At 33.9% G+C, this 12,152-nt stretch overlaps 1 protein-coding gene across 3 annotated transcripts in view; it reads left to right on the forward strand.

The window, feature by feature from the left end:
- The window catches only part of TTC7B (tetratricopeptide repeat domain 7B), a 120,688-nt gene that overhangs the window by 5,502 nt on the left and 103,034 nt on the right, over window positions 1-12,152 (forward strand). For 2 of the 3 annotated variants that reach the window (XM_026849657.1, XM_026849658.1), the window contains exons 3-5: window positions 7,912-8,042; window positions 10,117-10,238; window positions 10,654-10,677. In XM_026849657.1, coding sequence (XP_026705458.1) covers window positions 7,912-8,042; window positions 10,117-10,238; window positions 10,654-10,677 — 277 coding nt within the window. The remainder of the gene's footprint in view (window positions 1-7,911; window positions 8,043-10,116; window positions 10,239-10,653; window positions 10,678-12,152) is intronic. The other variant, XM_026849659.1, reaches the window with a different exon arrangement.

A 12,152-nucleotide genomic window follows, 5' to 3' on the forward strand; every position in this document is an offset into this window, starting at 1 on the left:
ATTACTACACAGTACTCTGAATGTAGTGTAATTCTAATATTTTCCTGCCTTTATTCACCATTTCCACAAATTGACAAGTTAAAAATGGAAGTGTAGTGGAGGACAGGCATCTTTTATGCGGTTAACTTTATGGACGGGCATACTTTTATGACCTTACACCGAGATTTTTTTTATTTTTTTTTTTAAGGTGTGCCCATAGAATAGAGTTCTAGATTAGGACTGGTGTTTAAGAGGTGATTTTGATGTTGCACTTCTAAGTGATGACTCTGTGTGTGTATGTAGAAGGTGTTGTGAGAGAGTATTAATATAATCATAGAATATACAGAATTTTCTTAGATTCAAAGACTTGAAGAAATTGAGTGGAGCAATTTTTAAATGTCATATAAAACACAGAAATGAAAAGATGGAGTTTTTCAGATCAATGGACCGCTTTATTTGCAAAAACATGAGAATACTTACTTGGATCTGTTGGTTAGTTTTTCCCCATCTGCCTGTAATTACATTTGACATGAAAGTGGAGGAGAAGCATCTGATAAAACAGTTTTCTGAAGTGAAATGTTTATGTTTTGAGGTGCCAGCTTATTTCAAGAGGGTGTGATGAGGAAAGGGAAAATGGGCATAGAAGAAGGACATTGTTGAGGAGATGGGCTGGTTTGTGTGACTCTGTTGTGGCAAAGCGTTATCCTGAAAGTAGGTGTATGAATGTTGCTGGAGCTGGCTCCCTGAAGCTCTTGCCTTTCCTTCTTTTGTAGTAGCACTTAAGATAATAGGTCACAGGAGGGAGTCATACCTTCAATATGAAGCTTTAAGAAGCAGTACAGTAAAAAGCAGGGTTTTTTTCCTTCTGCCACAAATGTAGTTTGGACATCGGTACCAGTTATTAGAGCTGTCTTATGCAGCAAGAGCAAAGCTAAGAAATAAGGCTAGGCAGAGGCAGGAGGAGGGAAGGACAGTCTTGAGTTTGTGGTGGGAAGTCTTGCCTCAGAGTAAAACGTAGAAGGGTTTTGCACGTTTCTGGCTGTATTACATACTTGATATTTAAGTATCTGCTTAGGAATGACTACCTTGTAATAAGTAGAGAAGGTTCCCTTGTTCTAAGAGGTTAATTTTGTCTCTTCAATATCCATTTGTTTACTTTCTTCACTAGATCAGTTTAGTTGCAATGTTCAATTCTGAGACTGAGGAAAATCTTAACTTATGAAGAACTGAAATAAGACAAGTTTTGTATCCATAAAGTAGTTAAAGATGCATATGTCTGATTTTTTTTTTTTTCCCTTTTTCATATTAGGTTTGTGTAGCTAGCTCTAGCTTTTCCTACTCCTTTCTCTTAGAAGACCAACCAGAAAAAAAATTCTGTATATGCTGTTACCATACAGAAGCATATAATTAGAATCCACTTTAATAATGGCTGAAGCTAATATTCTCCTAGGGATATAGCGTCTGGGAACAGGACAATTAAGATTCTGCAAGTTTTCAACAGTATATGAATGAGGTAATATACTGGAAAGCACACATAGGCATTATTCAAATACTATGCATGGCAATCTCTCCTATGTTTGTAAGCAATTTTTGTTTGCTTATGGAAGCAGAGATGAGATACATGCACAGTGGGATATCGAGGTGTTAATTTGGGGAGGTGCAGATTGTCAGTAACTCTGAAATAGTAAGTATGTATTTAACTAGGAAATAAGCTTATTGAAATCTTAGCTAATGTGATTCTGATGCTGCTGCATAAGTCAAAATACATAATTGAAAGGTGAATTTATAATACATGACATTACAAATTTGTGAATATTTCTACAAATGCTTATAGATAAACATACCAGTTTACAGATCTGACATTTCTTTAAGTCTGCAATTATTTAAACCTGATTTTAGTAAAGAAATTGTGTTTATATTTACTATGGTGTATAGATTAGTAGCCTACTCCAGGTATCTGTCAAGATGGCTGTGTTGTATTACAATAACAAATTCTTGTTAAGTATGTGGAGGATGTTGTCTGTAAGTTAGACATTACAGGATTGTAGCCTTATTGCTGCAGGCCGTTTTATGTCTCATATTGCTTGTTCAAATAACTGTGTTTATATTTAGATGATGTATGTTAAGTAAGGTGAGACTGTCTTTACTGCTGGTGACCCACATTGAAATTTAATGTTGCATTTACCAAGTTAAATGATTGTCTATTAATTAGTTCTATTTACAGAAACATGGAAATACTCATTAGGTTCAGTGGAAGTGTCAGGTGCATGTGAATAGCTATTCTGCAGTTAGCAAAAGATGCTGCACTTAACTTTAATCATATACGATTGTAATGAGATCTTGTGCACAGCTAGCCTGTGTCAGCAGACACCAAGCAGCTCTTCATGGAAGAATCTTAAATGAAAGCTGTTTTAGTTATTATGCCAGGGATCTCTAGCCTCATTAGGCAATGGGTCAAGAACTCAACTTAAGTTCCCTCCTCCTATATTGCTGTACAAACGTTGCAACCCTGTCAGCAAGCAGTTTGCAGACTGCAGCTAGGAAGCCTCTGCCATAGATACTTCAAACTTTGTCATTAAAGCTTGTCTTTCGCCAGTCTATTTTTATGACTTCTGCCCTGCTGGAGCAGGGACTGGGGGGAACCCAGGAGTTTGTTCTGCTTTCTTTAGTGCTGCTTTTAGCTCTGGTATTTGAAATCCAAACACTGAATGAAAATAATATGCTTCTTATTAAAATAGACTTTTTTAGGACTTGAGCGTTTTAGTTTTTCTTCTTCCTAGTTTCTTCCAGATCTTCAGAATTTCTTCAGAATCTTTCCTTTGGCAGAGTGAGGAGAAGAAAATGTTGGGCCAAAATTTTGCAAAAAAACCCCCATTGCAGTGTGAGCATACGTGATAAAATGTTGTCTTCAACTCTGGAAAGTTGTGCTTCAGTTGCTCTGGGTGTCATCTAGAATGGAATTTAATTCTCTGTAAGTAGTCTGTGTTTAAAAGAGTCACTAGTCAGAGCAGCTTCCCTTAAATTCAGGTATGCTGGGAGAAGGGGGTATTGTCCTTCCTTCTGATGCCTTTTCTGGAAAGTCAATTAGGTATGAAACTAGCCATAGAAGAGATTCTGCATACTGACAGTTGGAGACCTTTTTTCCCCAGTGTCTTGGCATGGGGGGCACAGGCAGTACAAGTTAGTTGAAAAATCAGATAAATTAATTGTTTGTGTTTTCTTAGATTGTCTGAAGAAATAGGCATTTCTCAAGACAGTGTCTCTGCAGTAACTGTGAAAGTAAGAGGTAGTTTATTATAAATATATTTCCCTACTCTATTCTCGCTTTTCCTCCTTTCCTTTATAATAATTACTTTACAAATACCAGTAGGGAATTGAAGAGGAAAAAAATTTGTGCTTCGCTTTCTAAAAAAATTCTCTGCAACCAAGTCGCAACCTTTGATTTGAGGACTTCTAGAAATAAGTCCTTCCCTTCAGTGAGATTACTGGTGTTTTTTCTAAGCTCAGAAATAAACTATGGGAGTTCCTTGGTATCAGTAAGTCAGATTGTTTCGGTTCCTCTTTCAGAATTACTAATAAATGTTTGTCATAGTCTATATAATTTTTTGTTTTAACTATATAAGTTAAATATGAAGTTTCTTTAGTGGAGATGAAAGGGTTTTTTGTGTTTACAGCATTTGAAACACCAGTGTTGCTTTACATATCAGATAGGAAAGCATAAGTGCTGTATACTCAAATATACTTGGATTTTATGTATCCGTTGAAGGAAGATAACAAACCCTGAAATCTTTATCTATTGATATGACTCTTTTTCTCTTGCAAAAGCATGTTTATTTACTTAAATATAAAACAGTCTTTCACTGTTTTTCCACAGTGCTTTGACAGTAGATAAAGCATGGTGTCCATTATTATTTGTGGTCTCTAAAATTTATGCAGACATGGTACTGTCTGGCATCATGGAAGATCCTCAGATAGTGTAGTAAATGTGATAGGCTTTTCTCAGTCTTGTGTTTTGTGGGGGTTTTTTAACGGTCTCAGTAGTGGTCTGTGTGGTAGGAGTACTTGGTAAAGATCTGAGATGTGCTGTGGATTCCCTTTTGACCTTATAATAATTTTTGGTTTACTCTGTGTAATGAAATGGGAGTGTTAGCTAATCGGTTCTACCACAGAACTGATAAGTGTGTTTGTTTTTTTAAAAAAAGTTTTTTGTAAATGAAAAGTAATTACTGTCATTGTCCTTAACATAAAAATGGTTGCTTATCAAAGAACAAGCAAATCTATTGTAGGGGGGCTTCTTAAAAACTGTTAGTTTGTTACTTACTCTTAATGAGAAGTTCTCTTTTTTGGGTAGTGATCAATGTGTGCATGTGTGGGAGGCTGATCTGCTCTTGCATTTGTGAAAAATTAAATGCTTCACTTGACAACCTTGGCTACTGATTTGAGACCATATTCACAAGAATGCCACTTGCAATAAGTGATAAAGCTATCTATTGTTTGCTTTCTGACTCTTACAAAATACAGATAATTTATAAAGTTTTTGAAAATTTAAAGAAAACCTTTGCTAGTTATAATGTAATTTAAATATCAGACATACTCTTTTCTTGTCCAAATACTGTTTGTTACTGTTTTGCTCTTTTGATATGCAATTTTAGAGTTACTTTGCAAAACATGTAAGCTTAACTGGTAGAGACTCGTATTCATTTCACCTCTTCTCACTTTCTTTTCCCTCAGGAGTCATCTTGCTTGATATCAGGACTAGATATGTATGAGATAAGTGTCTTCCCAAAATAAAACTGACCCAGTTTGTTGGGAGCTTTTGCTGAAGGTGATTTTTGACTGGAAGGGCTTCAACTTAAAAGCCATGAATATCAAAGTCAACTTGTGATACCAATGGATGCGATATTCTTGAATGCAGAATAAAACAAAATAACCAATAGAAGTTAAATAAACCAACAGCTATGACCTTTAACAAATGCAATAATATTTTGTAGTAGTAACATGTAGCTCTTTTTCAAATATTTCAAAGCAGTTTATGAACCGTTAAAGAAATTCCTGCCTTTTGAGGAAGAATAGCAGAGATTCCTGCCTGGCACGTGTGGAAACTAGCACAAAGGACAGAACTGACTTGTCTGAATATATGCGGAAGTCTTCAGCAGATAATTTAGGGCGATATATATTTCTCTGGAATTCATGTGTTTCTCATTTCTGTATGTTACCAATTGTTTGTTCTTTTTTCAAGGGCCTAATATAGTAAAACCTATTATAATTAACTTTTTGTCGCTTCTCAGTGTGCTTATGAAGTGGGCAGTATCTTATGTGGTAGTTATTGCTAAGTTGCTGTTTATATCTGTTTAAAATGAAATAATACTTTTATATACTTTAATACATTATTTCTTAAATTTCCTCTGTATTTAAGAAAAAAATTAAATGAGTAGTCTGGAGGGACTCTAATTTTAACCTGTTACAGAAATCATAGTTTATTCAGGGTTTTTCTTCTATTTGATACGATTTCATTTTTAATACAGTATTGAATTGTAACTATTCCTTGTGTCATCAAAGCAGATAGTGTCCAAACCATCCTGTTAAGTGGTCATTTCAGAATAGTTCTCCAAATGAACTTTCGTGCTGAAAAGCATTGCATGCTTAAAATATATATATATACTTTGCTGCGTTGTAATAAGCATCTTGGAAAACTATAGTGACTAACGTATAAAAAAGTTACTCTAAGAAATTATGTTATATACTTCATCCAAGAACACTTAGAATTACTTAAAGTTTCTGGTAGAGTACTGAGGTGCTTTAATATCTTAAAGAAAATTCTCAGCTAAAATGAGAGAATGTTCTTAGAGTGAGTTTTTCAGATTAAAAAGATTATAGCTGTGGCATAAAGTATAAAAATAGAAATAATAAATCCAAGTCAAATCTACAAATAGCCAGTTGAGTAATATGTTTCATGTAGTGGAGGATTACTCTGGGGCACTGGCTCTTCATGTCATAGGAGAGAAGGGGTGGGGAGAAGTGATCCACTTATCAACTGTCTTGTGCTTTCAGTCATTTGACATTTTTATTGCAGCTTGTTTATTGTATTTTATGGTCACCTCCGAGTCTGAGTTTGACGGTGTTTGTGTAGGACACTGCAAACTTTCTATCCAGCATGAACCTTACATTTAGATCTTAGAGAATTCATTCAAGTCTACTGCAGTAGCAGGGTAACTGACCTTTTTCTATAGTTTTTGAAAAGTATGTTGAATTTTATTTTGCCTTTAGCAGAGTGGTTATTACCAACGTCAGAATTTTGCCTTAACTGGATGTATAGCTAGTAAATAGAACTGTAGGATATATGTTGTTTATAATAGTGAGAGGGTGGATCGGCAGGTAAAGTTGACCAACAAACTGATACAGACTTAAGGCATTCTCTCAAGTCAGAAAGATGGCTTGATTTTTTTTTTTAAATTAATTATTTTTATTTTTATTATTATTATTTTTATACAGATGAGAAGGCACTTTAGGATCAGCATTTACTGCTGACAAGCTGGAAGAATAACTTGAAATAAATTTCTTAAGAACATGTGGAAAGTGCTACACTTCAAATTGAAATAATTATTCAAAAAATTATAAAATGGGGTAACTGATGAGGCGGTTGTCTTGCAAAATATCTGGTGATCTGTTGCAGATCATAAACAGAAGAGAATGTTTTACTAATATGTAAGTGAAAGCACAAAAGTTCTGCTGATTTGGGTTTGGTTTTTTATTTGTGTGTTTTGGGGTTTTTTTTTAAAGGTATCCTATATTAAAAATGGGAAGTTTTTCATCTTTGCTCAGTGGAGTCTCATGTGGAGCTGTGTATCTAGTTTTGGCACACTGAGTCAAGATAGAGGTAACCAGTTGGAGATGGTCCAGAGGAGATAAAAATTATTAACTTCAAGGAAGCATGAAAAGAGAAATGAGTGAAAATCATAATTCTTTGTTGCAAGCATCTCTCTCTAGATAAACATTGAACATTTTGTAAAGAAAGGAATAATCTCTCTTTGAAGAAGACTAGGAGTAATTAATCTAGGGAGAGAGATCTAGTTGTTAGGAAAAAATACTAACTATGAGAATAGTTGAGCTCTGTAATAATTTGTATAGGAAGGCCAAGGCATCCCTCTTGTCAGAGGCTTTTCAGAACAGTTTAGACAAGTCTGGGGTTGCTTGATTCCTTGGTCAGATAAATAGATTAGTATTCCTGAGGTCCTTTCTAGATGTTTCCTCTAATTATTTTGTAAATAACTGTAATAGAAGTGGCTTGTGTAGGAGATAGCGTTATAAGAGTTGTTGGATTTTTGTTTTAGACAATTAAAGACTTTTTCCTTCAAAGCACCAGATAATGTATTGGATAAGTCTGAGAGGAAAAGACTTCTGTGCATTGATGAGAGCAAGCTACCTCTTACTAAATTTACATACAAAAATTACACTTCCTAACCCCTTATTTTTTTGAAAATGTATTTGAATTTATAGGTGCTTCTGCCTTGCACAGTTACTAAGTTTAGCATTAGCTTGAGTGCCCTTCTTCAGCCTGCCTTGGTTTCTGTGACCACTCTGGAAAAGTGAAGATGTATTCAGTCATTTAAAACTGGTATCGAAAGACCCTAGGAGCTTTTGTGGTAGACTGTCATAATGTGACAATCAAAATTGCTCTAAAAACATTGCTGCTTCTGGTTTTATAGTTATTGAGGAGTCACTATTATTTATATATTTATTAGTGTCTGTATCAGAGGACCATACCTTCATAAGGTTTTGTTTTGGTTTGGTTTGGTTTTGGCTTTTTGTTGTTTTTTCTTTGTTTCTTCTCACCAAAGGGACTTAGCCTGGACTTTATTTAGGCATAGCATTATATGACATTAGTTTTTAATGCTTCGTTTGAATTTTTTTTTTTCTTTTTTTATCTCCCAGGTCTCTGTCTTGAGAAGCTGCCAATTTCTTCTTCTGCTAGCAACCTCCATGTGGACCGTGAGCAAGAAATTGTTACATGCTATGAGAAGGCTGGGGATATTGCTCTTCTGTACCTTCAGGAGATAGAAAGAGTAAGCTGGGATGGTTTGCTTAGTGGAGAATCTTTCATTGATGTGGTGTTATTAACATTTGGGTAACTCATCTAAAAAATGTCTAATATTTGTTTTCTTAGAACTTTAATGCACACTTACAATTGGACAATAAATTAGTGTGCTTTAATGGATGTCTGGTAGCTGTCATCCTGACTGTTCTCTCATTCTGATCTCTTAGAAAATACTTCTGGTAGTCTGAAGAGGGACAGAGCTCCTCTGAACTACACTGTATATTCAAGATTCTGATCTGTGGCCTGTTATTACCCTATGGTAGTTCATTTATCAATGTGGGATTATGGTGTTCTTCAAACACACTTGTCAGAATGTGTACATTGTATGTATATACTTGCTGGCTTTTCAGATAATTCTTAACAAGAATTCAATTCAAAATGAAGCTGTAAAGATTGAAAATTGATCTTGTTGATATTTATCTGGAGCAATAACTTAACTGCTCTTAAATCCTCTTTATAAAACTACTTGAAAGTAAAATGCTGAAATAACATTGTACCTATCAGCAAGACACTTGATATATCAGTGGGGTGTCCAGAATACTAACTGAAAGTGTGTTTGCTTCAACTAATAGGCAAAATCCTTGGACAATGAAAAATCATCAGCTGTGATGAACAGATAAATATACAATTTTAAAATATAGATGAACTTCAAATAAATCTTAATAGTTCTATAAATTGGATCAGGACAATGTTCTTGGACTTGAAGGTCCATTTCTCATTTTATCTTATTAATATATTACTGTATGTATGAAACGACAGTTACTAGTAAAATCTGAGGTATTAGATATGCAGGAGACCTGGTTTTTATTGATGAAAGTTGATATATCTGAGCTTCTTAATGTTAGACAAAATACAACCTACAAACAGCTCTGCAGAATATTAGGCAAGTTACTGTTTGGGGGTTTTTCCCCCTGTTTTGTAAATTATGGATTATGAATTATGGAAAGTTAAAGTTAGACTCTTTATTTGTAAAGTGTAATGCTTCATGATTTAAAAGCTTCAAACTTTATCTGAATTTAAAGGGATACATAGGCTCTTTCATTTCCTCCTTTTGTTTTCATTTACACCTTTAACCTTGTCTTGTTTCTTACCACTTAACAGAAACCCTTCAAGTGGTATGAATGTATGAATGCTTTTTTTTTTAAGAAAAGAAAATTTGTGGTACCCTTTGTTTCTAAGATTTACACACTGTTGCATTTTATTTACTTTGAGCTATGCCTGGACAAAATACAATACACTTGTGCTCTGTTCTTTGGCTTGTGAATACTTTTAGAATGAAGCAAGCTAGCAGTATCAATCTGCCCCTCTTTTTCAGACCTATTGCTTACAATTCTCAGACTTGTCATGTGACAGTTGTCTTTGGAGAGAATGTAAGATAAAGTTATGATCACACAAGCAAAAGGAAGGGGAAAGAATACTTTGATGTGATGGGGAAAAGAAACGTAATTCAAACTTTAAATAATACACATTTTTATTAGGGTTTTTTGCTTTGGGTTTTCTTGGTTGTTTTGTTAATGTCTTTTAGTGGCTGGTAGACTATGTGTGGTGAACATGAAGGCAAATGAAAGCTGATAGCTCTCCGTTTTGAGAGTGAATTTTTAATGTTGATGTAATACAAATTAAGTTATTTCTAAATTATGTTTTGGAAATCACTCTGGAGATGACTTAATCTTCGTACTGCTTTCTGCAGCAGTGACTTGCAAATGTTTTAAGTTTTTAATACCATCGACTGCTACTGAATAAGGTTGCAAATATACTTTTTCATATACTTTGGTATACCATTCTTAATAAAAATTTCTGGAAAAGTATTATAAAATTTTTCTTAGCAGCATTTCTGCTTGGTGAAGAAATTACCCTTAAGAGTATAGCCAAGAGCAAAAAGATTTATATTTAGGTGGGAATGGAGGTAAGGATAGCCACCACCTTCAAATGAAAGCGACTTCTCCGACATTAGGTATTAACTTCTGTGTAAAAGTCCACAAAACTTGATTATTTTTTTTTTTCTAAATACATATTTTTTCCTTTTTCTTTTGTTCTCTTAGGTAATTAATGCCAATATACAAAACAGAAGCCCTAAGCCAGGGCCCACTGCACATGAACAAGAACTTGGTTTTTTCCTGGAAACAGGACTTCAAAGAGCACATGTTTTATATTTCAAGAATGGGTAAGATTTGATTCTCCTTTTTTTGTGTTTGCTTATTTGTTTAAGTTTTGAATTTGTTATCTAACTGGGCATCATAATTTTTTAGCAATTGTGGACTGTGTAATCATGAGGCCTCATTAATAAAACAGTAACATTTTGATTGAAATAGTAAGGCTGCCCATATTGCATTTATTTACATACTGTAAAATTGGTTGAGCAAAATATATTAAACAGAAAGCATTTCATATTTTACTTACTAAATGTGAGAACTTAAAATACCTTAAATTTTAACTATTTGACATTTCTTTTACTTTCTTAACTAGACACTGTTAAAAATGATTGACAAAATATTGAAACTCTTGGGTTTTATAATTTTGATTTCGTAATTTTTTTCGAAATCTCTTCAGTTATCACTTATTTTAACATTATGCTGCAGGATAAATGTGCATGAAGATCAACAGTATGTATACAAGTATACAATCTCCATTGTACCCGCTTTATAAATACTTTTTGATTCTGCATGGGAGATCCTTTATAATTTATTTTAAATAAGGCTTCCTTTAAGAGCCTAAAAATAAATTCAGATATCACAGAAGGTGAAAAAAGGAATACAACTCTCCATTTTTAAGAGCTTCAAAACTTGGCACAAATGGTTTTTAAGTACATTTCTGAGATTTGTTGTGGAAATCACGTAGTTTAAAAATTTGTCTGCAAGCTTCTTATTTCACTAGGATGATGTGGTTTGATTGAAATATTGGAACTCTTGATATGACTACTGTATTGTACCAAAAATATTTCTCATTCTTTCAAATACTTAAACAGGAGATGAAAGGAAATTGTGCAGTGTCTGTAAAGAGTTCGAGATTTTAATGTGCTGATGGCAAAAGACTATCCAAGTTTTCAAACTGTTCTGGGATTTCAGGATGGAAATGATCACTATACTTTTGAAATCTCATTCTTAAAGTAATGTAATAGTGCTGCAGTACATATAATCAGAATTACGTTTTAGTTCTGGTTTCATCGTTTAATTGCAGAAGGTATGGAATGTTCTGAAAGTTAATTTTTTTCATTTACTGGAGCTAAAAATAAAATTTCTGTGTTCATGCCTGCACAGAAGATAAATAAAATATACTTATTGAAGGAATCCCAGTGGCAATCATGGCTAAGAATAAGCTAAAAAAATCCATCTTTTGAAGAATTTTGATTGAAGACCAGGAACGGAAATGGTCCGATTAATCTGATATGTGCGTAGAATCAATCTGCAGACATTGCAGATTAAGATTAATTAAGAAAACAAAAAACAGCCACACAAAAAAGTCATGCAGTGGGGTTATTAAAGAACATCCAGCCCAGAGGAGTCTTCTTCCCAGACCGTATTGGTCTGGTGTGACCTGTGAAAGGTTGATTGTATTTCATGTACACTTTAATCCTTCACAGTGAAACTCTTGGTGTTCTTGTTAACTCTGACATAAGTATATAATCTTTTTTGCAGTCCTTAGTACAATGATCACATGCTGTTTACAAGCTAATTACACGTGCTACATTTAATTTTAAGTTTCTTCCAATTTCATTGGAAGTGCTGCTTTTTTCTGTGGTATGACAGGAAGTGAGGTGTTAGGAAAAATAGCTCTGTGCCCATTATTATTTTACATATTCCTGCCATTATATCCTTTAGTTTCTTTTCTTAATTTAGAGCCAATCCCAATTCTTTCAAGATTTCCTAATATGGTTGTTGTTCCAGGCTGCTAGTTATGCTGCTGCTTTTACGGGTCCCTTCTGTTTTGTTTTGATTATTTATTTATTTATTGTAGTTTTTAACTTTGTTTTACCAGAACTGAACAGAACTTTACATATATACTTTTCTAATAGGGACAAATTTATAGCATGCTTTTTAATACATTTATTTTAAGGATGCTTTGCTTATTTTTTAAACTT

The sequence above is a fragment of the Athene cunicularia genome (genome assembly GCF_003259725.1).
Source record: "Athene cunicularia isolate RWA chromosome 5 unlocalized genomic scaffold, athCun1 chr5_part1, whole genome shotgun sequence".
In the NCBI taxonomy this organism is placed as follows: domain Eukaryota; kingdom Metazoa; phylum Chordata; class Aves; order Strigiformes; family Strigidae; genus Athene; species Athene cunicularia.